Here is a 27,409-nt window from a genome sequence, read left to right as displayed (position 1 = left end):
TGGTTCATCCCTAGACCTCCAGTGTGCGGAAGGGCTTTTCCGGGTGTTTTTGTGGACTTGATGATTATATGCACACACGAGCTGCCTTAATTTCACACACGTATGAAAGCGAGGAATGTGGGTACTGGAGCCATATGCCTGTGTTCGCATTTCAGCCGTTAACCACCTATGTGCTCTTGAACGTCATCCATCCAGCCTCTCTTTGTCTCTGTCTCCTCGTGTTTGAAATGGAATTAAAAGTACTGTCTAGCTCAGATACACAGTAGCTACCCACTTCTGGCCAGTTCTGGAGCCATGGAGAGCTCAGGGTCCCCTGTTTGAAAAAAGGGTGGCCCGTTATTCATCTCAGCAGAGTCTGATGGAAAGAGGTAGGCGCATCTCTGGCATTAATTGTTACTATGTATCAAAGACTTTGGAGAACATTGATTGACTAAGGAGGCATTTTCGTGAGTGATGGAAAAACAACTCAGTTATGCTCACCTACCCCTGCTAGAAGGTTCTGTAGTGTATTATGTAGCATGCAGTATATTATGTAGTGCTTAACAAAAATAAAATTTTAAAACACTGTCTACTTCAAAAAGTTGTGGTGAGATATACTGAGGAAATACATATATATAAGTTGTCTATTAGTGTGTAATAAACTACCCCAAGACTTAGTGGCTTAAACCACAATAAACACTTACTGTCTCTCAGGTTCTGTGTGCAAGGAATTCAGTAGTGGTCTGGCCTGGTGGTTCTGGCTCAGAGTTTTTGTGAGGTTGCTGTCAAGAGGTTTGCTGGGGCTGCGTTCTTCTGAAGGCTTGACTGGGGCTGGAAGATCCACTTCCATGATGGTTCACTTGCACAGCTGTTGGCAGGAGGCCTCAGCTCTTCACCACGTGGATCTCACTGTGATGCATCCTGAGCATCCTCACAACATGGCTCCCAGCTTCCCCCAGAGTCAACGGTCCAGGAGAGAGAACAAGACAGAACTCCGTGTCTTTTATGGCTTCAGAAGGCAGACACCACCATTTCTGGCATATCCAACTCATTACCCTGGTCAACCTCTTCCATGTGGGAGGGGACTCCCCAAAAATGTGAAAACCAGAAAGTGAGGACCACGTCTTGGATGGACGTGGCTACCCCATCATATTTGTACATAGTAATCATTTCATGAATGTTGGCCATTTTTATCACTTTCTGTAATATCAGTCCCCATGCGTCAAGCACACGTTACAAATGAGAAAGGAGAAGGAACTAACACGTACTGTGCTGCTCTGGAGCATCTCAGTTTTTGGACTTTGTTCTCACTTCAGGGGAGGAGGCTGGGGCCCAGAGGCGATGTGACCTGGGAATTCAATACTTGCCACTAAGCCTGAACTTTGCCTGCCCTTCACTCACTCCTCTTGCACACCCCTGAGATGTGTGGATTCATGCATCTCACCCTTGACCCCAGGGCATTCCTGAATACCCTACGATTGGAACTATACAAGACTTTTTTTTTTTTTTTTTTCGCTGAGGAAAGTTCACCCAGAGCTGACATCTGTGGCTAATCTTCCTCTATTTTTTGTTTTTTTTGTATGTGGGTCACTGCCACAGCATGGCTGATGAGTGGTGTAGGTCTATGCCCAGGGACTGAACGCTGGCCGCTAAAGCAGAGCGCGCCACTATGCCACAAGGCTGGCCCTACAAGAATTTTTAATTTTCCTTATGCTTTCTCTGATTTAAAGCTTTCATTACATAAGCATATATTTTTGTGTGTGTGTGAGGAAGATCGGCCCTGAGCTAACATCTGCCAATCCTCCTCTTTTTGCTGAGGAAGACTGGCCATGGGCCAACATCCATGCCCATCTTCCTCCACTCTACACGGGACGCCTGCCACAGCATGGCCTGACAAGGGGTGCATTGGCACGCCCGGGATCCGAACCGGCGAACCCCGGGAAGCCACAGCAGAGCAAGTGCACCCAACCGCTTGTGCCACCGGGCTGGCCCCCTACATAAGCATATTTTATACTCAGAAAATATATGTTACTTTTGTGTGTGTGTGTGTGTGTGTGTGAGGAAGATCAGCCCTGTGCTAACATCTGCCAATCCTCCTTTTTTTTTTTTTTTTTGCTGAGGAAGACTGGCCCTGGGCTAACATCCGTGCCCATCTTCCTCCACTTTATATGGGACGCCGCCACAGCACGGCTTGCCAAGCGGTGTGTTGGTGCACACCCGGGATCCGAACCGGCGAACCCCGGGCCGCCGCAGCAGAGCACGCGCACTTAACCACTTGCGCCACCGGGCCGGCCCCAGAAAATATATATTATTTGAAGAGACATCCCATTTTAACTGCAGAACTCAGTTCTCACAAGACTGTTCTTGGGAAATTTCCCCCATCTGTATAATGAAGAGTCTGGTTAAAATATTCCCCAAATGCCCTGTCAGTGGGCAATGGATCAGATCTCCTCTCAACAGCTTAGGTTTCTGTTCCAGCCTTTTCCTCTTTCCCGTATCTTTGTTTCTCTCAGTCTTTCCCCCCCTCCCCCCCCCACCCCCCAGATCTTCCCATCAACTTGTACACAGGCTTACTTTCCCTGCCTAAAAAGAAAAGAATCACCTCTCTCAACTCCACCGACACCAGCCTGTCATCCTTCATCTGCCCTCTCTTCAAAACCCAACTTCTCCACAGAGTTGCCTGTACACAACCCAGCTGCTTCTTCCCCATGTTGGCAGATTCCCGTGCATGGGGAAGGCACACCAGAAATGAAACATGCAGGATCTTTCTTCTCTTCTTCTGCCCTTAAGAACAGAACTCTCCACGGAGTCACTGTGGGGAGCCGCAGTTGGCACAACCCTCCAGACTCGAGTTCTTTTCATCCCTTCTTACAAACGTGATAGTAAGCACAAGAGGTACTTGATCTGTATAACGATGGTTTCTCTGGGTCTGATGAGCAGGCATAGACTTGAGTCACCCTGGTGGCTCGTCTCAGTGCCTTAGCTCATGTGTTCTGGAAGCAGAGACTGAGACAAGGATGCTCACCATTTTTTTTGAGGGTTTGCTTTTAGGAGAAAGGGCGTGAGGGAAGAAGTATGGGGCAGGGGAAGGAGCTGAGTGAGGCTATGACTTGAGAGTAATCTACCCATGGGGGCGAGGGTCTGAACTTTGTACCCCCAGCTATGTCTATAGGTTTCTCCAGGGGTGAAAGTTTCATAACCTTCCCGGTAAGACAGTTTCTGTTAGGTCAAAGGCAATTCTCTTAAGAATGAGTCATCTGTGAGCAGCTGACACTCCTAGGAGCTGGGAGATGGGTGTTTTGTGCCATTAAAGGAGATCCGGGTTGGGCACCAACACATACACCCCGTGCAGCCTCATACCAGTTGCTGGACCAGAGCCAGTTCTCAGATTTGGAGCGCCTTTAATGTGGGGGATGCTTTTCCTTCAGGAAGGACCCGCTGATACTAACCAAAGTGTATGTTGTAAATCTTCCTCCTGACTTCCTGGAGGCCAACTTCAACGTGACTGTGGATTAGGAAAAGGGAAGGTAAGGGTTGCTAGATGCTGGTTCTGAATCAATACTAATCTATAAGGGCACAAAATGCCACTGTGGTCCATGATCTGACTGGTGCCTTGTTGGGGGGGGGTCAGGTAAAAAATGGAGGGTTGCCCGAGATTCTCATACAGTGGGCTGTGTGGACTGGAAAAATACTGTGTGGTCCCTTTCTCAGTTCTTGAGAGTGTAGTTGGAATAGCCATACTCATAAAATGGTAGATGGGGCCGGCCCGGTGGAGCAGAGGTTAAGTGCTCACACTCTGCTGTGTGGCAGCCCGGGTTTCGCAGGTTCAGATCCTGGGAGCGCACCGACACATCGCTTGTCAAGCCATGCTGTGGCGGCGTCCCATATAAAGAGGAGGAAGATGGGCACGGATGTTAGCCCAGGGCCTGTCTTTCTCAGCAAAAAGAGGATTGGCATCGGATGTGAGCTCAGGGCTGGTATTCCTCACACAAAAAAAATACTTAAATAAGTAAATAAATGAAATAAAATGGTAGACCCAACACTTCGGTTTCCTTGATCCGTGGAGTGAGGACTTTTATGGTGGGAAGGATCAATGGAAGCCACTAGAACATCTCCAACCTTTCCAAGGAAATACCTCTCAGGGAAATAGCAGATTGGTGCTACCGTCAAACCCTGGGAGATGCAGCTGTGGCAATTCCTAAGGCATGCTCCTTCCATTCCCATGATTGGTCTATGTAGGAGTCAAGGGATCTTGGGCAATGGAAGTGGATATGTTCAACTTAATCAGGTGATCCTGTCAGTGGTAGCTTCTCTTCTCAAGGCGGGGACTCCTTCAGCAAATTAACACAGCCCCTGGCCCTGGTATGCAGCTAAGGAACTGGAAAATGCTTTTTTCCTGTATGCTGGTTAGCAAGGGCAGTGTTGTTTCACCTGACAGGGACAGCAGCACACTGGGCCTCTCTCTGGCTCCCTCTGGGACCTCGATCACCCCGTCATGCCATACAACATCACTCTGGTCCACCTCACAGTTGGTTAGCCATTTGTCCTTACTGTAAGAGATATTTATACAGATTTTTTGGTTTCTCAATAAATATTAGTTAAATGAATGAATGAATGAATGAATGAAGTCTGTTTTACCATTTGAGTTCTTTCTGATTTGCTCCCTGCCCACCTCACCAGCCTCCTCTCCTAGCTTTGCTCCAGCTACACAGAACTTCTTAATGTTTTTTGTAGGCACTCCAGGCTGTTTGCACAGTCTAGGTCTTGGCACATGCCGTCCCCTCTGTCTGGCAAGTTCTTTCTCCACCACCCAATGCCTGCTGCTCCTTCCCCTTCTGGTTGACCTTACACACAGGTGACCACTCCCTCCTGCATGAGCTTAACTAAGCAAATCTCTTATTATAATACTCATAACATTGTATGTGGCTACGTCTATTTCTCCTTTCTTTTGTCGGAGTGGGAACTTCTTGAGAGTAGAGACAAGTCTATCCATCTCTGGAGCCACGGGGCCAACTCGGCACCTGGACACTGAAGGACTCGGGAAATAGCACTTAACCTGAATTTGATTGTGTGTGTCAAGTCATCAGTCTTGTCAAGATGTCAGTCAAGATCCAGTCCACAGTCAATGATCCAGTCCAGCTTTTCACACAAGCTCACTCCCTTCCCACTGTCTTTAACTTGGGATTAGACCTTCTCTGATCTGCTGGTGAACCAGTCCAGACTCCTACTTCATTGCCCCTCTGTCCAATTCAGCCCTTGTTTTCCTTTCTCCCAGCCATATCTGTGTGGAGCCAGGATTGAAGGATTCAGGAAATTATGGAAGCCTGCCTCATATTGTAGGAGAACTCAGGTGTCCTGGCTCCCTTCTCTCAATAACTGAAAAAAGAAAGGCGAGCCTGGGGAGCCTGAGGAAGGGAGCTTCCAGGTGGCAGGATGGCCAACGTGAGGCTTGCTTCGAGTGGGGATCTTCATTTGTACCATGGAGGATGGACATGTACAAACGTGAATAGGAAAGGCCTGAAAGGCTTGGGCACCAAGGACTCCCAACTCAGTTCCGGAAGCTCCCACCATACCTGGAAGTTCTGGGCAAAGCCATGGTTGCCTTCTGTGAAAATCAATAAAAGAAACCATTTTTTTTTTTTTTTGGTCAGGAAGGCCTGTAGGGGGAGCTCTCAACCCACATCGCACATCGTCAATTACCTCAACCAGGAAGGGATTGAGGCTTGCACTGGACACAAGTACAACTACTTTCTTATTGAGGGAAGATTTCTCTCCCCACCTGGCAACAGCCAAGCCGATGAGAAACACGGGAGCTCAGCCAATGAGAAGCTGTTGCCACCCTGAACTGCTACTTTCGCCGAAAGGACTTTAGTTTAGGAGGGCCCTTGCCTGCTCCCCGTTTTTCTCTATAAAAGCGGCCCCCTCCTTTGTTTTCTGGATTTGCTTGTGGTTCACCATAGCATGCACATCCTGAATTGCAATTCTTTTGGCTCTTCCCAAATAAACTCTTTTTGAGATCAAACAACAGGCAAATTTGCTTTTTCAGTTGACACTTCCTTTGTCCTTCTCCTGATGTGATCAGCAAAACACTCAACCAGGATGCCCTTTGAAGATCTGGAGCAGATGGACGGATTTCCCTGGGCAGGAGGAAGGAAATGGGGATTTATTCTCCTTTCCCCCGTCAGCAGAACCTGCCTGCCCCACCAGCCACTCAAGTCTGCCCTGAGTAACAATTTGGGAGTTTCTTGAAGTCCTACCGTGATGTTGAAGGGTTCTTTTAACTACATCTTCAGTAGGGGAGGGGCAACCAGAATCCAAGGTGTCTCCACCTCTGTATTTAGCTCTCACCCCCTCATTGTGCCATCCACGCCCCCAGCCCCAGGCAACCAGGAATCTACTTCTGTCTCTTTGGCTTTCCTATTCTGAATATTTCATATAAATGGAATCCTATAATAATGATATTTTGGAACTGGTGTTCCGTCTTTCACTTAGTGTAATGTTTTCAAGGTTCATGCATTTTGCAGCATATAACAGAAGTTTATTCCTTTTTTATGACCAAATAATATTCCACAGACCCTTTTTTTTTTTTTTTAAGGGGCTATGACTGACAGGAAGTGATTGGTTCTCTGTGGGAATGGACCCTAGCGAAGCCAAGGAATGCCAAAGATTGCCAGCAAACCACCAGAAGCTCGGAGAGAAGCATGGAGCAGATTCTTCCTCACAGACCTGTAAAGGAACCAAATCTGCTGACACCTTGATCTTGGACTTCCGGCTTCCAGAACTGAGACAATAAATTTCTGTTGTTTAAGCCATTCAGTTTGTGGTACTTTGTTACGGCAGCCCTAGCAAACTAACACACCATTCTTCTCATTAGTATTACAAAAAATTGCATTCAGTTACGAATGTTATATATTTTTTTATGCTTTTTGTGTGTGTGTGTGTGTGTGAGGAAGATCAGCCCAGAGCTAACATCTGTTGCCAATCCTCCTCTTTTTGCTGAGGAAGATTGGCCCTGGGCTAACATCCGTGCCCATCTTCCTCTACTTTATATGTGGGATGCCGCCACAGCATGGCTTGACAAGGAGTGCATTAGTGTGCGCCTGGGATCTGAACCTGCGAACCCTGGGCCACTGAAACGGAGCACGTGAACTTAACCGCTGCACCACTGGCCCGGCCCCATGAACGTTATATTTTTAACTGCATCAATAAAAAATTTGTGAAAATTTGTCTTTTCTTTTATTAAGTACCTACATAATATCCTCGATTTTGTCTCTGGACCCACAAAGTGGTTATTATCTGGCCCTTTACAGGAAAAATTTGCCAGCTCATGACCTAGTTATTTTTACCTGCACTTTTAGGTTCACAGCAAAATTGAGTGAAAGGTACAGAGATTTCCCATATACCCACAGCGCCCACCCATGCATAGCCTCCCCCATTAACCACATCCCCCACCAGAGTGGTACATTTGTTCCAATTGATGAACCTACATTGACACATGATAACCACCCAAAATCCATAATTCATTCCTTTTCACGGCTGAATAGTATTCTGTTGTATGGCTATACCACAGTTGGTTTACCCATTCACCAACTGATGGACATTTGGGTCCCCCGCTTTTGGCCATTATGAATAATGCTGCTTGAATATCCACATTGCAGTTTTTGTGTGGGTGTATGTGTTTAGTCCTGTTGGGTATATACCCAGGAGAGGCCAAACTCTCTTTACGCCCTCCTGTGGCAATCCTCTCTTTAGCCCACTCCAGCCACCAACCCTGTCCCCGGTCCACCACCAGTTCATGACCCCCTTCAATCGCCCCACGTTTCCACCCATTCTTGTTCTGCGGCTGTTAGTCCCTCTGCTTCATACTTTCCTCTCCCTGTATGGTTCCTTCAAGAACTAAATCCGTATTCATTCACCATTTTGAACCAACCCCTCAGCTACTTACCCAACATCTGCAGCTTCCTGCAGGCTGGACCGTAGGCTGAACAAGCGCCAGGGACCCAAAGGGCAAACAACTGGGCTGGCCCGTGGCGTAGCAGTTAAGTGCGCACCCTGCACTGCTGGCGGCCCGGGTTTGGATCCCGGGCGCGCACCAATGCACCGCTTGTCAGGCCATGCTGAGGCCGTGTCCCATGTAAAGTGGAGAAAGATGGGCACGGATGTTAGCCCAGGGCCAGTCTTCCTCAGCAAAAAGAGGAGGATTGGCGTGGATGTTAGCTCAGGGCTGATCTTCCTCACAAATAAATAAATAAATAAATAAAATAGAACATGGTCTTCAAACAGATGGAGGCTGGGAACGTACTCCTTGGCATTTTCGCCTGGGGTGGAGGTTGTTCTGGGGGCCCTTTAGGAGGGGAAGAGAGGTGCCCACTTTATTTACTCCCCACCCCACCCAGTTAGTCTGTAGAGAGCCTGCCGCTCTTGATGGCCAACAGAGCGATGAGGACCTGGCAGCATAGCAGGCGGTCGTGACCACCAAGCAGTGTGGGGCAGGGGTTGAATGAAGGTGTCCCAGCCATCTGAGATTGTGAAGAGCAGGGCACCCCACCCAGAAAACCCACCCCTGACCAGATCACACCACAGCATGTTTGCCTCATCTGGCCCTAGGCCTTCCTGTATGGTGAGCAGGCACACTTGCCTGAAGGTGAGGTAGGGACTGACCAGCAGGGCTGGGTTCTGTGGGTCCCTAAAAGCACATAATGGATGTAGAAAGTCTCCTAAGAGTCCCTTGAAGTACATCATGGACACAGAAGTCTCCTCTCTGCTGTAAGAGTACGTAAATGTACATCATGGAGGTACAAGTCTCCTCTCTGCCATAAGAGTCCCTAAAAACACATCACAGATGCAGAAGTCGACTAGGGTTTGGAGAGCAGCTCTGACCACTTCATGTTCTCAGATGCAGAACCTGAGGCTGAGAGGGGCAGTGGGCTGCCAAGGTCACAGCCAGCACGAGGGCCACACCTGGGTTCTTTCTTCCTTACACCTCTGTTCCCACTCTGTTATTACCCACTCCTTCCTCCAAGGTCCCCTCATCTTTGAGTCTCCTCACCTCCTCAACCTCTCCTCTGCTGATACTCTATGTGACTCTAGTGGGTTGAACTGTGTCCCCCACAGAGATGAGTCCAAGTCCCAAGCCCCAGTACCTATGGATGTAATGTTCTTGAGAAACAGTCTTTGCAGATGTAATTAAGAATCTCAACATGTGATCACCCTGGATTTAGGGTGGGACTAAATCCCACGACTGGTGTCCTTTGGGACGACAGAGCCAGAGGGAGAATGCCCTGTGAGGATGGAGGCAGAGAGCAAGGAACACCAGGGATGGCCAGGGCCACCAGGGGCTGGCAGAGGCGGGAAGGATCGTCCCCTTGAGTCTTGGAAGAAGCGGCCCTGATGCCGCCTTTATTTTGGACGTCTGGCCTCCAGACCTGGGAGAGACTAAATTTCTGTTGTTTTAAGCCGCCCAGTTGGCAGCAGTTTGTGACATGAGCTGTAGGAAACTAACATACCGACCAGCCTCCTCTCAGCCTCAGATCTGTAAACTCCTCATCTGTACAACGGGCACAGTGAAGCCCTGCTGGCACCCACACAGGGCCCGGGGCAGGGGTGGATTCCATGTCCCACCAGCCCTGGGCACAAGGCCTGCTCACGGGGAGTCTGCTGTGTGCATAGGTAACGATACCGCACTGGACACGTACAAATGTGCTACGAGGATACACCTCACAGTAAGTGCTCTTACCACGAGAATAAAAAAAGATGCAGTGCACGACACTGTGAATATCCTTAACGTCACTGAATCGTACTTAAAAATGGTTACAACGGTAAATTTTGTTGCAGAAAAAAAACAACTGTTTGTTGTTATTATTGTGATCACCCCTCCCCCAACACCCCACTCAAAATAACGGAGATGTGGCAGTTTCAAAGTCCACTTTACTCAGGCAACAAAAAAGAAGCTTAGAGCCAGAGGGAAGAGGGTAGGTGGCGGGAGGGCACAGCGTGGGTCTGGGTGGGGGCCTGGAGTCAGGACGGCGGGGAGGTGGCGGGAACTTGGCGGTGGATTCGGAGTTGTGCGAACAGCTCCCACACGTCTCCAGAGGACCAGCGCCTGCAGACAGGAGGCGGGGGAGCCTGGCTCCCGCCCCCAAGGGTGTTTCTCAGGCGGGCCAGGGGGGCAGGTCTGGGAGGCCCAGGTCCTTGCAGGAGGGGAAGGGGCAGACACCCGCCCGCCTGGGCCCCTGGTCAGTTGGTCTGGAGCCCAGGGCCCTGGAAGGCCGACAAGGCGATGAGGACCTGGGCGGAGTAGTAGGTGGCCATGACCACCATGCGGGCGTGGGGCAGGGGCTGGAAGAATGTGTCCCAGGCCAGCACAGCATCGGAGAGCGTGAAGAGCAGGGCGCCCCAGCTGGCGCTCCCACCTCTGGCCAGGCCACGCCACAGCATGGTGGCCAGGGCCAGGGCGTAGGCCGTCAGGGGCGGCACCATGCCGGGTGAGAGGTACAGCAGCAGGAGGCCGCAGTACGGCACCGAGGCCAGCACGATGGGCAGCAGAAGGCCTGGCCGCAGGGGAGTGAGGCCGAAGGCCCAGAGGTAGAGCAAGTGGGCCGCAGCAAAGGCGGCCACGCCTGGAGGAGACAGAGGTGGGGGCGCCCCGTGAACCGCCGAGTCCTGCTTCCCCAACTCAGCTCGCTGCCCAGAGCCTGAAGGACAGGACTGTGCCGGAGCACCAGCTCCTCTCCTGGCCCCAGCACCCTCATCCTCCAGGATTACTACACCGGCCTCCATGGTTGTCTCCCTTTTCCCTACCCTTGGCACGAGAGCGATCCTAAAACGCACGCTGTGTCCTGTCCTTACTCTGCTCACAGCTGTCCACCGATTGTCCATTCTGCTCAGTTCCACTCACCAGGCCACTTGGAAGACACACCGCATGCCCCCACCCCAGGGCCTTTGCACTGGCCGGACCCTCTGCCTGGACCAGCCTTCCCCGGATGGACATAAGCTGGCTCCCGCACCCCCTTCAAGACATTATATTCTCAGCAAGGCTGTCCTCAACCGGTCTACTCACGACCGCAACCCCTAGTCCCTTGCTTTTGTTTCCCCTCCGCACCACTCACGCCTCCTAAGGGGACACTACCTGACTCTCAGTGGAACAAGGGCTCCATGAGGACAGGGGTTTGCGTGTGTCTCAGTCACTGCTGGCCCCTGGTGCCTTTCAACGCTGCCCGCTCATGGCAGGCACTCTATCGGGGAGCAGCCCCCTGCGCCCCGGACCCCTCTGTGTGGGGTCTGACAGGGGCAGTGCGGCCCCACTCACCGTAGAGGAAGGCCGCGGGCCAGAGGAGGCAGGCATCCCCCACGGCCGAGCACAGGAGGCCCCCCTGCAGGAGCGCGCTGGAGCGCACGGCCCGCAGGAGCACCACCAGGCAGAGGACAGGCAGGCACTTGACCAGGGCGCCGACCCAGGATGGCGGGGCCTCGGGGGTCCACAGAAGGAGGTAGACAGCACAGGTGAGGAAGAAGAGGCTCAGCCACCTGCCCACGTACGGCGGCTTCGGGGGACAAGGGGGCTGCTGAGTCTCTGGGGCTTACCCCAGCGCCTGAGACAAGGCTCCAAAACCCTCCTGGCCTCAGGGGCCTCAGCCAATCCCCAGCCCTTGGCGGTCAGGCCCCACCAGACCAGAACGCAGGTCTTGGGGCTTCCACCCCACCCTGACCTGGGGACCCCAGCCACGGTGCAGGGTTGGAGGAGCTGCTCAGGGACCAGAACATCCAGGCCCACAGACCCAGCCTCCCAGAAGGGAGGCCCCCCAATACCTCCAGGCTGCTTGGGTTCCCCGAAACCCAGGCCCAGTCCCTCCTACGCTGGACGGTCCTCACTTGGGCTGAGAAGCGAGACTCTTGGGGAAGCCCCTTTTCCCCGGCATCCATGTCGGCCTATAACCCCCCCAGAGTGGCTCATATGTAGGCACCAGTGGCTTTGGGGGTGGAGGGGACGGCGTGTGGTTACACGTTAACCCAAGGGGCGTCCCGTGGACTCTGGGACTGATAACAGGGCCCAGGGAGCCGCCTGGTACCCACTGATAAGGTGCCCCTTCAGGACCCAGGGGTCCCTACTCTCCTCACAGGCCCCCGTCCCTGGGGGGCCGTGCCAGCCAATCAAAGGGATGGGGTGCTGCGGCAAGGTGGTGCCATCAGCCCACGTCTCGGCCAGCAGGACCACCCTGCCAGAGCCACGGGACAGGACGGAAACTGCCTCATCCTCTCCCCGCCATACCCCTGCGGTCTGGGCTCTGGCCTCAGCAGGGCTGCCCCAGCTCCTTCCCTGCAGGACAGACAGGCCTTGGTGGCCTCCGCCACAAACGCTTGCTGGACGAGTGCACACCAAGGAGTTGTGCGAGGTCACCGTCACCGTGCCGGCCCCCAGCTTTGGATGTCACGTACATGTCGGGCAGGCGTGCCTGGTCTGTGCTGTAACTTTCTGCGTGGAAGGCATGGACCCACTGGGTCCCCGGAAATGGTTGCCAGGACCAGGTCCCAGACAAGGGGGGCCACTCCTGGCTCCTCCTCCTGGGAGACTCCTTCCTGGTCTGAACAGAGGTGTCGCCATCCCCAGCAGAGGACAGAGGTTTGGAGCCTCCTTCCACTCTTTGAGGCTTGCACCCCAAGGCTGAGGGAGGGCCGAGGTCCTGTGGCATGGTGTGGGAGCGGCTCAGGCTCTCCCACCCCTGGGCCCAGAACCCCAGGTCTGAGCAGCAGGAGTCTTCAACTGTCTTCCTTTATTTATTTATATTTGCAATATGAAATAGAAGCTCAGCACGAACACACGCACACTCACGCCGGCTTGGGGAGAGGGAGCTGGGACAAGGTCACTTGGCAGCTGGGCTGGACCCCAGGCCCTTGGGCATGGGAGGGGGACCCCAGCCGGACCCCTGCCTCTGGGTCTATGGGAGGTGCGGGGGTCTCGGTGAGTGCATCAGGGCCCCGTGGGAATGACACCAAGGCGGCCCCCCTGGGACTGGGACCCCAGCCCCCACAGAGCTGGCTGGGCCAGGCAGAGGGTCCTTTAGCTCCCAGCTCGGGTGAAAGTGCAGGGTCCGGGGCCGGGGGTGGGCAAAGGCACAGCCCGCACTCGGGCCCTCCCCGAGGTGACCTGAGCTGAGAGGCCGTCTGCACCGGAGGGCGGGGGCGTGGCGGGAGGGGAGAGGGTGCAGGGGCCCCGCTGCGACACGGTGAAGGTCCCCCCTCGCCCCTCGGCCTGGCTTCCTTCTGGCTCTCCTCCCGCCCACTCTCTCCCCCTCAATACATATATATATTTATATATATATATAATATATAATATAGGTCTCTCTCTCTCTCTCTCTCTCTCTCTCTCCTCTCTCTGTACTCGACTCTTTATCTTTATTCTGGGAGACAGACTCCGTAATTTCTTTTCTCAGTGCAGATGCGGGTGGGGGTGGGGGGCCTATCTCCCTGCACCAGCCTCCTGGAGTCCAGAAAGAGCGTGGGCGGGGGTGGGGTGATGGGGCAACCGGGCCATCGTGGGACCCGCCCTGCCCCCCACCCGGGCAGGTCCACATGGAGTACGGAGGATTTGGCCGCCACAGCTGGGACCAGGCAGTTACCTGGGAACCGACAGAGAGAGCCGTGTGAGGAGCCACCCACCGCCCTCCAAGCCCTACCCGCAGCCCCCAGTCCACCTGCCCCAGTCACTCACTGGGAGCCCGGGCACAGCGGCCCTCCCGGGGCAGAGCCATTGGGTATCGGAGGCGGCTCAAGGGCCTGGGCACTGTCGGGGAGAGGGCATGGAGAGGTCAGTACCTCCCCACACAATGCCTGCTGCCCGCGAGGCCACCCCGTGCTCACCTCTGGCTTCGGGGGAGCCCCAAGGGCTCTGGGCTCTTCTCCCCCTCCACGGTCTGGGGGGGCTGGTGGGCCCCAGGGGCTGGGACAGAGGTAGCAGGGTCTCTGGTTGCACTGAAGAGGGTCAGAGGGGTTATGGTACCGATGCCCTGCTGGACGCTCTCACCTCCCAGCCCACTGGGTAAGCGGTGAAGGAGCGCACAGCCAGGGGAGTCCCGCACGTCCACGGGAGCTCCACATGGGCTCAGCACACTCCCGTCCGCTTCTGGAAGCCTTCTGGCCCCTGAGGCTGAGCTCCCGGGGGCCTCTGGGCTCCACGATCCCTCTCTTGCGCCCACGTGTGGCCATAGGCACAACCTGCAGCTGCCACGAGGCCCAAGGCAGTGGCACGGACCTCAGGTGTCCGGCAAGGGCCCCTCAGAGCAGCTCCGCGGCAGGGACAGCCCAGGGTCAGCTTCCACCCGCCTCCCCCTTGGCCAGCAGCTGGCCCCAGCTGGTCACCTGTCCAAGGAGCTGGGGGTGGAGCACGTCCCTCTGTGGGTGGCCTGGAGGTCCCCGATGCTGACCAAGGCCTGGCAGGGGGCTGTGCGGGGGAAGAGAGGCCCAGAGGCTGGAGACTCAGCAGGTTCTGTGCTGCCTCGCTCCTCAGGTGGGCATGTAGAAGGCCCGGGGACGGCGGGGAAGGGCGACGGGGTGTGGAGAGCAGTGGTGGGCAGGGGCTTACCCGAGGGCTCCGCTACTTTGCTGCCATCTGTGGCTTCCTGAGGTGCTGAGGGGGGTGTGGGGTCCTGAGACCTGGGAGGCGAGAGAAGTAGCCCAAGGGGCGCTGGGGTCAGCACTTGAGCCCAAGGGAACCAGGACCCAGGCCAGTGCCTCCCCACCCTGCCTCCTGCCTCACCTGAGCTGCAGGGCATCACGGGCTGCAGGGCCAGCTGGGCTCTGGGCTGTGAGGTTCCAGGGCATGGCGAGGGGCCCCTGTGGGACCGGGGACCCAGGGCGAGGCTCCTCCTCCCTGGAATCTTGGGGGCCGGTCATGGCGTCCGTAGGCACTGGCTTAAAGCTGGCTGTCCAGTTGGAGCCTGGGGTGGGGTGGGGGCAGGGTGAGCACCACAGGCAGACATCTTGCATGTGCCCACACCCCGCCCCACTCCACACGTTCACCTACCCGGAGGCTGAGGGCCGGGGCTGGGGTAAGAAGGGGGCCCGGCCCCTCTGCTGGCTGCCCGGCCATCGCCGTCCTCCTCCTCCTCCTCCTCCTCATCATCCTCCTCCTCCTCCTCGCTGTCTGTGCTGCCTCCACTCCTGCCCCCAGAAACCACCCGTCAGCTGCAGTGCAGAACAGAGACACCCGTCTCCACCCTCCGACCACCCAGCACTGACCAGGCAAACATCTGTGAGGGAATGAACAGAGGTGACAAAAGGGATGGAGGGGAGGGGACAGCAGGGAAGCCACGGGAGGGCACGTCAGAGGCCCCCCAGCCCAGAGTGTGAAGACGCCTGGAGAGAGAGCCCTGCGTCCCACCACGGGAAGGCGGGCAGGAACCACGGGTGCCCGTGTGGAGAGCAGCACAACCCCCAGCACCAAGGGCAGGAAAAGCCTCACCGCAGGGTCCGCACGGAACGGACCCGCCCACCACCTGGTCTGGCCTCTCAGGGGACGGCCGACCTGGCTCTTCCTCTAACTGGAAACTCGGATGGACTTGTGTCCCCAGCATGTCCTCGGCTGAGAGCAAAGTCCGACATGCACAGCTGCTCCAATGACACCGGCTGAATGCTGACCGAGAGGCGACTCGGGACCGGGGAGAAAGTCCGACTGGCCTGTGTCCACCCACTGGCCAACAGCTAAGCAAACTACAGGGTTTCTACAACGCTGAGAGCACGCCGCTGTCACAATAGTCATCCACTGCTCTAACCAGAAAGGACTATACCTACACAGAGTTAAAAATACACTAAGATAAACAGCAAACGGGGAAGAGGAGGCAGCTTCCTAAACCTGAAAAGGGCATCTCTCAAACCCGCAACTGACATCACACCCGCTACTAACACCACACTCGACGGGGAGGACCAAGTGCTCCCCTGAGATCAGGAACACGACAAGAGGGCTGTTCTCCCCGCCTCTGGTCCAGACCGTGCTGGAGGACACTTAGGCAACAGAAAGTGAAGTCAAGTGGAAAGGAAGGAGCAAAACTCTCTCTAATTGCAGATGGCATGATCTTGTCTCTAGAAAATTCTAAGGAATCCACTGTTAGAACTAGTGAGTTCTGCAACGGTGCAGGATACAAGATCAATGCACAAAAATCTACCATATTTCTACACACCTGTGACAATCTCAAAATGATTCTGACAAAACAATTCCATTTACAATTACATCAAAAAAAATAAAATACTTCGGAATAAATTTAACAAAAGAAGCATAAAACTTATACTCTGAAAACTCATACAACGGGAAAAACTGAGAGCCATTCCTCTGAGAACAAGAAAGAGACAAGGGTGCCCACTCTCACCACTGTTATTCAACACAGTACTGGAGGTTTGGCCAGAGCAATTAGACAACAAAAATGAATAAAAGGAATCCAAATAGGCAATGAAGAAGTGAAACTCTCACTATTTGCAAACGACATGATTTTACATATAGAAAACCCTAAAGAATCCACTGGAAAACTATTAGAAATAATCAACAACTACAGCAAAGTTGCAGGGTACAAAATCAACTTACAAAAATCAGTTGCATTTCTGTATGCTGTTAACAAATTAACAAAAAGAGAACTCAAAAAGATAATCCCATTTACAATCGCAACAAAAAGAATAAAATATCTAGGAATAAATTAAACTAAGGAGGTGAAAGATCTATAGAATGAAAACTATAAGACATTACTGAAAGAAATCGATGATGACATAAAGAAATGGAAAAATATCCCATGCACATGGATTGGAAGAATAAACATAGTTAAAACGTCCATACTACCTAAAGCAATCTACAGACTCAATGCAATCCCAATCAGAATCCCAATGACATTCTTCACAGAAATAAAACAAAGAATACTAAAATTCATATGGGGCAACAAAAGACCCCAAATAGCTAAAGCAATCCTGAAAAAAAAAGAACAAAGCTGGAGGCATCACAATTCCTGACTTCAAAATATACACAAAGTGGTAGTAATCAAAACGGCATGGTACTGATACAAAAACAGACACACAGACCAACGGAACAGAATTGGAAGCCCAGAAGTAAAACCACACATCTAAAGACAGCTAATCCGGGCCGGCCCCATGGCTTAGCGGTTAAGTGCTCGCACTCTGCTGCTGGTGGCCCAGGTTCGGATCCCGGGTGCGCACCGATGCACTGCTTCTCCGGCCATGCTGAGGCCGCATCCCACATAAACTAGAAGGATGTGCAGCTATGACATACAACTATCTACTGGGGCTTTGGGGGAAAAAAATAAATAAATAAAATTATTAAAGACAGCTAATCTTCGACAAAGGAGCTAAGAACATACAATGGAGAAAGGAAAGTCTCTTCAATAAATGGTGCTGGGAAAACTGGACGGCCACATGCAAAAGAATTAAAGTAGGGGCCGGCCTGGTGGCACAGTGGTTAAGTTTGCGTACTCTGCTGTGGCGGCCCAGGATTCACAGGTTCAGATCCCGGCCGTGGACTGACACACCGCTTGTCGAGCTGTACTGTGGTGGTGTCCCAGATAAAGTAGAGAAAGATGGGCACAGATGTTAGCCCAGGGCCAATCTTCCACAGCAAAAAGAGGAGGAGTGGCAGCTGTTAATTCAGGGCTAATCTTCCTCACAGGAAAACAAACAAAAAAAAGAATGAAAGTAGACCATCTTCTTTCACCATACACAAAAATTAACTCAAAATGGATCAGACTTGAAGGTGAGACCTGGAACTATAAAACTCCTGGAAGAAAACATAGGCAGTACACAATTGGACATGGGTCATAAAGAGGTTTTTTTGGATTCCATGTCTACTTGGACAAGGAAAACAAAAGAAAAAATAAACAAGTGGGACTTCATCAGATTAAAAAGCTTCTACAAGGCAAATGAAACCAGGATCAAAGGGAATAGACAACCCATCAGCTGGGAGAAAATGTGTGCAAATCATACATCCAACAAGGGGTTAATCTCCATTATATTAAAGAACTCACACAACTGAACAACAAAAAAACAAATAACCCGATCAAAAAATGGGCAGAGGATATGAACAGATACTTTCCCAAGGAAGATATACAGATGGCCAATAGGCACATGAAAAGATGTTCAACATCACTAATAATCAGGGAAATGCAAACCAAAACAACACTAAGATATCACTTTACACCAGTTAGAATGGCTATAATCACCAAGACAAAAAAAACAACAAATGCTGGAGAGGATGTGGAGAAAAGGGAACCTCACTCATTGCTGGTGGGAACGCAAACTGGTGTAGCCTCTAGGGAAAACAGTATGGAGATTCCTCAAAAAACTGAAAATAGACATACCTTATGATCCAGCTATCCCACTACTGGGTATCTACCCAACGAACCTGAAATCAACAATCCAAAGAGGCTTATGCACCCCCATGTTCATTGCAGCATTATTTACTATAGCCAAGACATGGAAGCAACCCAAGTGTTCCTCGACTAATGATTGGATCAAGAAGATGTGGTATATATATATACCATGGAATACTACTCAGCCATAAAAGACAAAATTGTCCCATTTGCAGCAACATGGATGGACCTGGAGGGTATTATGTTAAGTGAAATAAGCTAGAGAGACAAAGACAAACACTGTATGACTTCACTCATATGTGGAATATAAACTAACACACGGACAGAGAAAACAGTTTGGTGGTTACCAGGCGCAAGAGAGTAGTGGGGGTGGGCACAAGGGGGGAAGCGGTGCCTTTATATGGTGACTGACAAACAATAATGTACAACTAAAATTTCACAATGTTATAAACTATTATGACATCAATAAAAAAAAGAATATAATCCCATTTACAATCTCAACAAAAAGAATAAAATATCTAGGAATGAGCTTAACCAACAAGGTGAAAGACCTATACACTGAAAACTATAAGACATTATTGAAAAAAATTGAAGACAACATAAAGAAATGGAAAGATATTCCATGCTCACGGATTAAAGAATAAACATAGCCAAAATGCCCATACAACCTACAGCAATCTACAGATTCAATGCAATCCCAATCAGAATCCCAATGACATTCTTCATGGAAAGAGAACGAAGAATCCTAAAATTTCTATGGAACGACAAAAGACCCCAAATAGCCAAAGCGATCCTGAGAAAAAAGAACAAAGCTGGAAGCATCACAATCCCTGACTTCAAAATATCCTACAAAGCTACAGTAATCAAAACAGCATGGTAATGGGCCGGCCCCGTGGCTTAGCGGTTAAGTGTGCACGCTCTGCTGCTGGCGGCCCGGGTTCGGATCCTGGGCGCGCACTGACGCACCGCTTCTCCGGCCATGTTGAGGCCGTGTCCCACATACAGCAACTAGGAGGATGTGCAACCATGACATACAACTATCTACTGGGGCTTTGGGGGAAAAAATAAATAAATAAATAAAATTAAAAAAAAAACAGCATGGTACTGGCACAAAAAGAGACACAGAGATCAATGCAACAGAATTGAAAGCCCAGAAATAAAACCACGCATCTATGGACAGCTAATCTCTGACAAAGGAGCCAAGAACATACAATGGGAAAAGGAAAGTCTCTTCAATAAATGGTGTTGGGAAAACTGGACAGCCACATGCAAAACAATGAAAGCAGATCACTGTCTTACACCATACACAAAAATGAACTCAAAATGGATTAAAGACTTGAATGTAAGACCTGAAACTGTAAAGCTCCTAGAAGAAAACATAGCCAATATGCTCTTTGGCATCGATCTTAGCGGCATCTTTTCAAATACCGTGTCTACTCAGGCAAGGGAAACAAAAGAAAAAATTAATAGGACTACATCAGGCTAAAAAGCTTCTGCAAGGCAAAGGAAACCACGAACAAAATGAAAAGATAACCCACCAACTGGGAGATAATATTTGCAAATTATATATCCAACAAGGGGTTAATTTCCAAAATATATAAAGAACTCACAACTCAACAACAAAAAAACAAACCACCTGATTAAAAAAATGGGCAGAGGATATGGACCAACATTTTTCCAAAGAAGATACACAGATGGCCAATAGGCACATGAAAAGAGTTCAACATCACTAATCATCAGGGAAACGTATACCAAAACTGCAATGAGATATCACCTCATTCCCGTCAGAATGGCTGTAATTAACTAGACAAAAAATAAGTGTTGGAGAGGATGTGGAGCAAAGGGAACCCTCATACAGTGCTGGTGGGAATGCAAACTGGTGCAGCCACTATGGAAAACAGTATGGAGATTCCTCAAAAAATTAAAAATAGAAATACCATACAATCCAGCAATCCCACTACTGAGTATTTATCCATAGAATATGAAATCAACAATTCAAAGAAACTTATGCACCCCTATGTTCATTGCAGCATTATTCACAATAGCCAAGACGTGGAAGCAACCCAAGTGCCCGTCAACTGATGAATGGATAAAGAAGATGTGGTATATATACACAATGGAATACTACTCAGCCATAATAAAGACAAAATTGTCCCATTTGCAACAACATGGATGGACCTCGAGAGTATGATGTCAAGTGAAATAAGCCAGACAGAGACAGACAAACACCACATGATGTCACTCATTGTGGAAGACAAACAAACACAGGGATAAAGAGAACAGACTAGTGGTTACCAGAGAAGAGAGTGGGAAGGTGGGCGAAAGGGGTAAAGGGGCACATATCTATGGTGACGGGTGAAAACTAGACTACTGGTGGTGAGCACAATGCATTCCATACAGTAAGTGATATATAATAACGTACACCTGAAATTACACCATGTTATAAACCAATATGACCTCAGTAAAATAATTTTAAAAAAAAAGTTAAAACACTCTAATCCTCAAATCAGAAGCCACAAGGGCAAAGGCTCAGAGTTACAGGCCCTGAGTTGGTATCCGTGCTGGCAAATCTACGAGGCACGAATCTATTTAGTCATTGATTCTGGGGCCAGCCAGCCAGTCCTACAGAAAAATAATACAACGTTTGTTCAAAGAACTGGTCACAGCTAGCTTACCAACCCTCACATCTGGCCCGTGAGGGAGGGACAATCATCATCGTTCATTTTACGGGAATTAGGGAAGAGGGCTGACGCCTTTGTGGGAACACCTGCATGAGAGCTGCCAGAGGGGAGAGCAGAATCAAGGGATGGAGGGGAGACACTAGTTCCAGGTGCTCCTGGACCAAGCTGGACCTGAAGGACTCGCCTGTTTTTCCAGCCACACAAAAGCTGTTGTCGTATTCCTTTTGTAGATAAACTCATCTGAACTGGGTTTCTATCACTCAAAACCACAAGTGCCCCTCTGATACACACACCACATTCTCCTTATTTTTCTCATTCGTTCCAGGTGTGAAAACCGTTTCACGTGGGCCCTGCAGCCCCATTGCGCTGGGGAGCTTGGAGAGGGGCGACGGGAGGGGGACTCACCGCACGCCCGGGGACTGGCCCAGGCGGGCGCCCCTGGCCAGCTGGCGGCCCTGCCAGGCACCATCCTCCCCATCAGAGTCCCCGGAGCCCTGACCCTCCTCCTCGTCCTCTTCCTCCTCGTCGTCATCGAACTGCTGGATCCGGTCCTTGTAGCATATCTCAAGCAGGTTGGCATTGGGCTGTGGGGTGCAGGGGGTGGGAGGTGGGGTGGGCTGCACTGCCCGCAGCCCCCCGCCACCACCAGAGGACAGGGCAGCACTCACGTTCTCATCGTCGGCATTGAGGGAGAAGGTGATGTTGGCCGTCTTGTCAAAAGGTGCGCTAGGGGGGAAGCACGGGAGCAGTGAGGGGGAGGCACACGGGGCGGGGACAGCACGAGAGGAGGCTGCCTCCTGCTTCTCCCTCATTCACTCAACACCCCTCGCTATTCACGGGCTCCATATCTGCAAAATCACCAACTCGCGAAAATTTATCTGTAACCCCAAATCAACACTTGTGGTGCATTCTGGTCACTTACTGACGTTCGCAGAGCACTGAAAAATGAGTTGCTGGACATGCACAGTCCCAGCTGAGGTCCAACACGGAGACGCTCCGCCTCCTGCCTCAGAGATGCCGGGGGCGGGGTGGGGGGGCGACGGGGTGGGGGGAGGACGACGACTGTGTGGGAACCAAGTCTCTGGCTGGAGAGGGTTTGAATTTTTTTGGCACGTGCTAGTGGGGTGGCCCCAGGCAAGTCACTTAACACATGTGAACCTCATTTCCTCTGTCATAAAATAAAGGAAACAGAACCTGCCTGGACAAGTTGTTTTTAGGATTTAAGATTGTAATCCTGGTGAGATGCTGGCATACAGGTACAGACCTCCCCCAGGAGTGACGGTTCACGTTCGCGGCGACTTGATCGCACGCAGCCGCAGCGAGAAACGAGAATGGAAGGTACGCTTACTAAGCACCTATTGTGACCCTGTGCAGTGCCGGGCCTCTGATCATACTGGCAGCCACAGGCAACTTTAAGACACCAAGTGTAAAGAGACCTTTCCACCGACCAGAATCAGGGGGCTGTCGTCTTTCTAACGAGAACGTGCGGCGCTGCTGCAGGGGAGTGGACTAGCCAGCACCACCCAAGCACCCAGATGATGTGCACTGACTCAACAGACACCCACTCGGCCAGGCGCCGAGCCTCGCACAGGGCCACACCACACGAAGCACGCCGCCCTCAACCCGAGATGCTCAGTCTCGGGCTCGCCTTCTTCAATCCTGGCCAAAAGAATCGCCTTTGGAGCTGAATAAAATGCTCCCGCCTGGGCCCCACACCCAACGAGGGCAGGACCTGGCCAGGGCCTGATTATGCTGGGGAGTACTGCTTCAGAAGAACACACCCAACCAGCCCTACCTCCAATCCTTCCCCGTCAACAACACCGTTTTAAACATCAGCCTGCAGCCAGCTTTGCCCAATTCTCTCTTTCAGAAAGCCTCACAGAAGTGCACTTTCTGAATTAAGAAATTAAATCCACATATTTTAAATACTGACACAAATGGTTGAAAAGGATTCGTCAACTTATACTCCTAGCAGCAGAGCGTGCAACTTTCCAGTGGTCTCCTAACTTGTTCTGTTTGCACCCTTCGCCCACTTGCTCCTGTTCCGTGGAAAGAGCACTCCATGTCTACACTGGGGTCCAGGCTCTGTCTCACGTGTGAGGTATACTCCCAGGTTATCCCTGTCTCTCCAACTCAGGAAATGCTTGGCCACAAAGATGGGTGGACAGCTGCATGTTCACAACTCCGGGGCGCTGCCCCTCCTCCCTGCCCCGGCCCCGGGCCCCACCCCTGGCTGCCCGATGCCAGACCCTGGGGGGCCGGCCGGGCCTTTCTCTTCCACCTCCCCCACCCTCCGACTCAGGACATCTCCCTCCCGTGCCCTGTGGTGGGGTCCAGCTTCTGCTCTGGGCATCACGGATTCATTCTTCAAAAGTAACCTCTTCTGCTCAGACGGCTCATAGGCATTGTTCACCAAGCACGTCGCTAGGGGGCCTTGCAGGGCAGGCTCTGGAAGCCCCCCAGGGTCCCCCAGCCCTGCGGCACACACTGGACAACCCAGCCCTGCACGAGTGACCTGCTCCAGGCCAGGGGTGGGTAGTGGCAGAACCAGGCCCAGAATCGAGGCCCCCAGCCAGGTGGGTGGTGAGGGGCCCCTCACTGCCCTCCACAAGGCCACCGCTGGCTGCTCAGCTCCCGCCCTGACCTGGTCTCCTCCACACTCACCGGGTCACCTGCCCTGCCCTTCGCTATCTACCTGCTGCTGTCACAAGCCTGCTCAGGCAATTTACACAACGTTAGAAAATTTTAATTTTTCTCTGTGACTCTAAAAGCAACAGACGTCTGTGGCAGAAAATTTGGAAGACAGAGAAGAAAGTTCGTGACCCAACACCAGAGGGGATCGATGTTAAACCGCTGTTGTACAACAAATACAAATAACCAAAACTGGTCACTGAAAAAAATCTCTCCTGTCACCCCAAGGCCTCTGGGGGGGAGGGAGAGGGACGGACGTGCCCCATGAGGCCCACCTCTGCACACAGCCAGGCCCCGAGTCCCAGGACCCCCACGCACCTCCCACCCGGCCCCCAAAGAGAGACCCCAAGAGGGGTCTGAGGCGGGCCGAGCCCTAGGCGTTGGACTGGGCGGGCAGGGGGTGGACAGTGGGGACAGCAGGGAGGACAGGGAGGGACGGCAGGAGGAGTCACGTGGCAGGGAGCACCTGCCGTCTGACCTGCCGTCTCAGGTCCCCTCCCTGGGCCCCTGCCTGCAGCCAACCCCACACAGAGGGCCACACTCACTTCACGCTTTCCTCCTGCTCCCCAAACTCCTCGTCGTTGAAGCCGAAGTGGTCGATGAAGGCTGAGGTCATGCGTTGCATCTGGAAATCCATGAAGGCCTGTGGAGGAGCACCAGTCAGGGCTGGGCAGGGCCAGAGCCCACGCCCCAGCACCCCCAGCCTCCCACCTGCTGCAGCACCGCCTCCTCAGGGAAGTTGAACTCCTTGAGCCGGTCATCCTCGTCGTCGCTGGAGGAGTGCAGATGGTGGGTGTTCACCTGAGGGTGGGTGGGTGGGGGCGTCAAGGCCTCGGGAGCCCCCAGAGAGGGACTAGAACGAGGACGGGGCTGTGGGGAGGGGGAGGCCGAGACTGGACCAAGAAGGAGAGAACCAGAAGAGGCAGGAAGCGGGAAAGCGCCGGAGGCAGGCCCCGCAGCAGAGGGGCCTCACCAGGTCCACCATGTTCTTCTTGTTGGTCTCTGCCAGGGGTCCCGACACAAAGGCTTCCCACTGCTCCTGCTGGTCGCCCGGCAGCTCTGCCCAGAGGAGAGGAGATGAGGACGTGAGGCGTCCCCTCAGACTCCACCCACTCCACCCTGAGGCGAGCCCTGGCCCTCACCCTTCAGCAGCTGCCCCAGCTGCTCGGCGTTGGGCCCCTTCTCTGCGTTCTGAACCAGGGCGTTGGCCACCCTCGTCAGGTGGCCCATGTAGCCTTTCCGTGGGCCCCCTCCGGACCTGGGCAAGCATGGAGGCCACAGCTAGACACAGGCTGAACGAGCCAGCTGCCCCGTCCTGCCCACTGCCAGGTCCCCCCTGCCCCGCCCTCCCCAGGCAGGAAGGCACGTGGACGCTCACTGCACGCGGTCGTTCTCCTCCCAGGAGGTCAGGATGCGCTCCACCAGGCGGCACTGCTGCAGCAGCTGTGGGGGAGCAGTGCGGGGCGGCATGGGGGCAGGGGCCGCACCCGCAGCCCCACACTCCTCCACAGGGAAGGGAGGGACAGACCCAGCACCCAAGCCTCTGGTCTTTGTGCGAGGAGCGTGCATCGCGCCCTTGCACACACTCACACACATGCATCTGCCCCTCCTTCCCTGCGTTCCCCTTCTGCTCACCCAGAAACATCCTCTGCCCGTTCAACTCCTGCTCAATCCACACAACACACTCCAACGTCACTCCACCTTCTTCCCACTTCTGCTCTTCCAAACCCCACACCTCCTGCTTAACGGCTCCTCGCCGGGGCCCCGGGCTACGTCCAGCGAGGCACCCCCACCCACCACGGCAGCCGTCACCCCGGGAGAGTCCTTCCCTCTGTCCCCAGGACGCCCGCTGCCTTCTGAGGCACTTCCCCATTCGTCATCCTCTACGTCTCCCAGACACGCCCTGAAGACAAGGCCGAGCCCTCAGTACGTGGATGACCCGGCAGGTACCGACTACCTGTCAGGCGAGGGGCAGGCCTATGGCAGAGCTCACCCACAGGGACCGAGGGGGGAGCCCGGGAGCCCCAGCTCACGTGTTTCACGACGGGGTTGGAGGCAGGCGTCTCAGCACTGCTGTGGGAAGGGGGCCTGGAGCCCAGCATGGCGCTCAGGCACGCCTCCACTTGGGCATGCAGGAAGTTGTTGAACACAAAGTGGAAGAAGAGGTCCTGGAGGGCACAGGCTGCACTGAGAGGCCCCGCCCACGGCCAGCACCCGGCCCTCCCTCCGTGCTCCCCACCAGTCTCCAAGCCCGCCCCTCAGCCGTCCCCCGCCCCCCTCAACCCCCATCCCCCGCACCAGCATGGTGTTGGGCACGTCCAGCGCCAGGAGCTCCTGGGTCAGGGCTGCGTCGTTGGCGCTCAGGGCGCTGGCCAGCAGCTTGACCACGTGCAGCCGCGTGTTGCCCAGGGGCGGGGCCAGGCTGCCCCAGGTCGTGCGCAGCGGCTCCACCTGCAGGAGTGGGAGGCTTAGTTCCCAGCCCAGCGCTGCCCGGGGCTGCAGGGCCGCCCTCCCGCCACCCCACTCCCGGGCCCACCTGGCCCACCTCCGGTGGCTCGAGCAGGAGCTGGTGGAAGTGGCTGAGCCGCGGGCGCAGGGCGTGCAGGGCACCCACACTGGACACAGAGCTGTCCAGGGTCACCTGGGCCAGGAGCTCCAGCTGTCCATCCACACTGCTGAAGAAGTTGTTCACAGTCACAGACTCAGACCTGCCGCAGGGAACAGCATGAAGGGCAGTCAGCCGCCCGGACGGCCTGCGCGCGTGTGTGTGTGCGCATGTGCGTGTGGAGCACATCTGGAAGGGAGTAAGAAGCTGCACCCTTGGGAGCCCTTCCACGTTGAACAGGCAGGGCACTGAAGGGAGAGGCGCCCAGCTGTGGGTGGAAGTCCCCACTGCCTTGCAAGGAGGCACGCCCAAGGGGCCCCAGACTTCGATGCTGGCTCGAAGCTACAGGCAGTTCACTCAGCCCGTTTCCTCGGGTATCTATCAGACAGGAACGGGAGGACTCCTCTCCTGGGACCGTGAGACCATCGCAAAGGAGACACCACTCGTGGAGGCTGTGTCCCAACAACTTCACCCCTGGACAGAAGGGCAGGGCTGAGGGCCGCAGAGCCACCTGGGGAGGCCAGCCCCTCACCTGGGCCTCCTGGGCTCCAGCAGGGTCAGCAGCACCTGGATCCCGCTGACAATCACCGACTGGCTCTGCTCCCCCTCCAACATGTTGCTCAGGAGCTGCTCGATTGTCTCCTGCCTGGGGAGTCAGGCGGGGGTCGGGGGTGGTGAGGACCCAGGGCCCCCCAGGGACGGCTCCCCTCCCCGAGCCTGAGCAGCGCCCGCAAACCCACTTCTCCAGGGTGGCCAGCAGCTGGTCGGGCTCTGGGCTGTCCTGGACCTGGATCATCTGCTCCCGGCTCAGGCGGATGATGTCGCACAGAGACTGGGACGCGTTGGAATGTTGCTAGAAGGGGAGAGAGAGCTGAGGACCCCCGCCTGGCCCTGCTGTCCGGAACCTCGTGAGGTGACCACCCAGCACCAGCCCTTAGGGATAGGGGATCGCACAGACACAGAGACACGAGTGCTAAGGGAGAGAGCACAAGGCACAAACAGTGGGAGAGGAGAAACAGCGGGGAGAAAGAGGAAACCAAGGAGGGCTTCTCGGAAGAGGAGACATCCCATGCAAACCCCATACCACTCACAGGAGC

At 53.6% G+C, this 27,409-nt stretch overlaps 2 protein-coding genes across 8 annotated transcripts in view; both read right to left on the bottom strand.

Moving 5' to 3' along the window:
• Nucleotides 1–9,889: 9,889 nt before the first annotated feature.
• Nucleotides 9,890–12,601, bottom strand: TMEM86B (transmembrane protein 86B). Its single transcript, XM_004439194.3, has 3 exons — nt 11,851–12,601; nt 11,288–11,522; nt 9,890–10,598 (listed from the first exon to the last, which is right to left on the bottom strand). Exons 1-3 carry the CDS (start codon nt 11,899–11,901, stop codon nt 10,216–10,218), a joined length of 669 nt encoding a protein of 222 aa, XP_004439251.2. The 5' UTR covers nt 11,902–12,601; the 3' UTR covers nt 9,890–10,215.
• A 139-nt stretch (nt 12,602–12,740) lies between these two features.
• Nucleotides 12,741–27,409, bottom strand: part of PPP6R1 (protein phosphatase 6 regulatory subunit 1) — a 28,395-nt gene continuing 13,726 nt past the window's right edge. For 3 of the 7 annotated variants that reach the window (XM_087421102.1, XM_087421099.1, XM_087421103.1), the window contains exons 6-24: nt 27,053–27,165; nt 26,845–26,958; nt 26,244–26,415; nt 26,006–26,158; nt 25,741–25,875; nt 25,086–25,150; nt 24,850–24,965; nt 24,681–24,766; nt 24,419–24,508; nt 24,253–24,350; nt 21,685–21,742; nt 21,422–21,600; nt 14,999–15,135; nt 14,732–14,912; nt 14,558–14,628; nt 14,335–14,416; nt 13,837–13,947; nt 13,688–13,759; nt 12,741–13,595 (exon numbers count right to left, since the gene is read on the bottom strand). In XM_087421102.1, the coding sequence (XP_087277228.1) occupies nt 13,592–13,595; nt 13,688–13,759; nt 13,837–13,947; nt 14,335–14,416; nt 14,558–14,628; nt 14,732–14,912; nt 14,999–15,135; nt 21,422–21,600; nt 21,685–21,742; nt 24,253–24,350; nt 24,419–24,508; nt 24,681–24,766; nt 24,850–24,965; nt 25,086–25,150; nt 25,741–25,875; nt 26,006–26,158; nt 26,244–26,415; nt 26,845–26,958; nt 27,053–27,165 (2,037 nt within the window). In that variant the 3' untranslated portion in view covers nt 12,741–13,591. Of the gene's footprint in view, nt 13,596–13,683; nt 13,760–13,836; nt 13,948–14,334; nt 14,417–14,557; nt 14,629–14,731; nt 14,913–14,998; nt 15,136–21,421; nt 21,601–21,684; nt 21,743–24,252; nt 24,351–24,418; nt 24,509–24,680; nt 24,767–24,849; nt 24,966–25,085; nt 25,151–25,740; nt 25,876–26,005; nt 26,159–26,243; nt 26,416–26,844; nt 26,959–27,052; nt 27,166–27,409 lie in introns of those variants that run through there. The other 4 variants (XM_014794421.2, XM_087421104.1, XM_087421100.1 and 1 more) reach the window with 4 other exon arrangements.

This window comes from Ceratotherium simum, chromosome 33 (genome assembly GCF_057802395.1).
Source record: "Ceratotherium simum simum isolate JZ-2026a chromosome 33, ASM5780239v1, whole genome shotgun sequence".
Classification (NCBI taxonomy): domain Eukaryota; kingdom Metazoa; phylum Chordata; class Mammalia; order Perissodactyla; family Rhinocerotidae; genus Ceratotherium; species Ceratotherium simum.
Note: the sequence above shows the minus strand (reverse complement) of the source record. Positions and strands in the feature narration are given on the sequence as shown.

Excerpts from the sequence above, each read along its gene's own strand:
- TMEM86B (XM_004439194.3), bottom strand. The coding sequence starts at position 11,901 with ATGGATGCCGGGGAAAAGGGGCTTCCCCAAGAGTCTCGCTTCTCAGCC. Across the intron at positions 11,523-11,850 it reads AGTCTCGCTTCTCAGCCCAA|CCGCCGTACGTGGGCAGGTG; the intron begins GTGAGGACCGTC and ends TGTCCCCCGAAG. Across the intron at positions 10,599-11,287 it reads GCCCGCGGCCTTCCTCTACG|GCGTGGCCGCCTTTGCTGCG; the intron begins GTGAGTGGGGCC and ends TGTCTCCTCCAG.